Source organism: Alligator sinensis, unplaced genomic scaffold (assembly GCF_000455745.1).
Source record: "Alligator sinensis unplaced genomic scaffold, ASM45574v1 scaffold647_2, whole genome shotgun sequence".
Taxonomy (NCBI): domain Eukaryota; kingdom Metazoa; phylum Chordata; order Crocodylia; family Alligatoridae; genus Alligator; species Alligator sinensis.
Window position 1 is genome coordinate 2,671,446 of NW_005841832.1, and position 1,863 is coordinate 2,673,308.

Genomic DNA, 1,863 nt, shown 5'->3' on the forward strand with positions numbered 1-1,863 from the left:
GGGGGGGGGGGGGGGAGGGGGAGGGGAGGGAAGTGAGGGGTCCGGTGTGCAGTGCTGAGCACCAGGGAGAGGAGATCAGAGGGGCCACTGCCCCAGAGGGCACCGGGGAAAGCGGGGGCATGGGGGGAGATCAGGACAGAGGAAGGGGTGCTGGGGATGCAGCGCCAGGCACTGGGGAGGGAGGAGGGCATGCAGGGTGGAGCACTGGGCACCAGAGGGGAGAGATTTTGGGGGGGGGACTGTAACCAGTGCCAAGCACCAGGGAGGGAGATGGGAGGCCTGAGTGAGTAGCACTGGGGAGAGCAGGGTAAGGGGAGAGATGAGTATGGGGGTTATCGGGGGTGCAGCGCCAAGCACCAATGAGGGGAAATGTGGGGCTGAGTGACCAACGCTGAGCACCAGGAAGGATGATACAGGGGCTGTGACCAGTGTCGACTGCTGGGGAGGAATATCAGGGGCCTGAGTGAGAAGCGCGGGCCACTGGGAAGCATGGGGGGAACAGGGGGTATTGGGGGTGCAGCGCAGGGCAGATGATTAGTGCTGAGCACCAGGGTGAAGAGGAGAAGGGGGGTGGAGTGGGGAAGGGGGGGTGCCGTGTGCAGCGCCGGGCACCAGGGAGAGGAGATCAGAGGGGCCACTGCCCCAGAGGGCACCGGGAAGAGCAGCAGAAAGGGATCAGGATGGAGGGAGGGATACTGGGGTGCAGCAACGGGCACCTAGGAGAGGAGGGGAGGAAGGATTGGGGGTGCAGTGCCAAACACCAATGGGGGGAAATATGGGGCTGAATGACTAGTGCCAAACACAAGGGTGAAGAGAAGGAGGGGGGAGGGGAGGGGAGGGGAGGGGAGGGAGAGACCTACCGCAGCACCCTGCAGACCCTGCCCGGCACCCGCCTGGCCTGGCTGGCCGAGCCCGACGCCTGCAGCAACTTCGACTACGACCCCAAAGCCGACGAGTTCTTCTTCGACCGGCACCCGGGGGTCTTCGCCTACGTGCTCAACTATTACCGCACGGGCAAGCTGCACTGCCCCGCCGACGTGTGCGGGCCGCTCTTCGAGGAGGAGCTCGCCTTCTGGGGCATCGACGAGACGGACGTGGAGGCCTGCTGCTGGATGAACTACCGGCAGCACCGCGACGCCGAGGAGGCGCTCGACTCCTTCGAGACCCCCGACGGCGCGAGCGGCAACGGCGGCGGCGACGACGACGAAGCGGACGACCTCAAGCGGCTCTGCCTGCAGGAGGACGGGCGCAAGCTGGGCTGGTGGCGCCGCTGGCAGCCCAAGGTGTGGGCGCTCTTCGAGGACCCCTACTCGTCCAAGATGGCCAGGGTGAGCGAGCCAGCGGCGCCGGGCACTGGGAGGGCGGGGAGGTGGGTCCAGGGTGCAGCGCCGGGCGCCGCGGAGAGCGGAGGAGAGGTCAGGATACTGGGGGTGCAGCGCCAGGCACCGTGGAGAGGGATGGGGTGGGGAGGTCGGGTGTGCAGTGCCGGACACCGGTAGGGGGGGAAATGGGAGGCTGAGTGACCAGTGCCGAGCACCTGGGAGGATGATCCGGGGGCTATGACCCGTGCCGGGCACTGGGGAGAGCGAGGAGGGAGATCAAGATACTAGGATTGAAGCGCCAGGCACCGGGAGAGGAGAGATCAGGATGGAGGGAGGAGTACTGGGGGGTACAGTCCCAGGCACCCGGGAGAGAAGGAGGGGATGGGGGCATTGGTCAGGGGTGCAGCGCTGGGCACCGTTGAGGGGAAATGGGGGGCTTTGACCCACGCTGAGCACCAGGGAGGATGATCCAGAGGCTGGAACCAGCTCTGGGCACTGGGGAGGCGGGGGGGGGGGATTGGTCGAGGGTGCAGCACTGGGC

At 66.9% G+C, this 1,863-nt stretch overlaps 1 protein-coding gene across 1 annotated transcript in view; it reads left to right on the forward strand.

The window, feature by feature from the left end:
* The first annotated feature begins 785 nt into the window (after positions 1-785).
* KCNC3 (potassium voltage-gated channel subfamily C member 3) overlaps positions 786-1,863 on the forward strand; it is a 20,227-nt gene continuing 19,149 nt past the window's right edge. The window contains exon 1 of the mRNA XM_006015036.1: positions 786-1,328. Coding sequence (XP_006015098.1) covers positions 786-1,328 — 543 coding nt within the window. The remainder of the gene's footprint in view (positions 1,329-1,863) is intronic.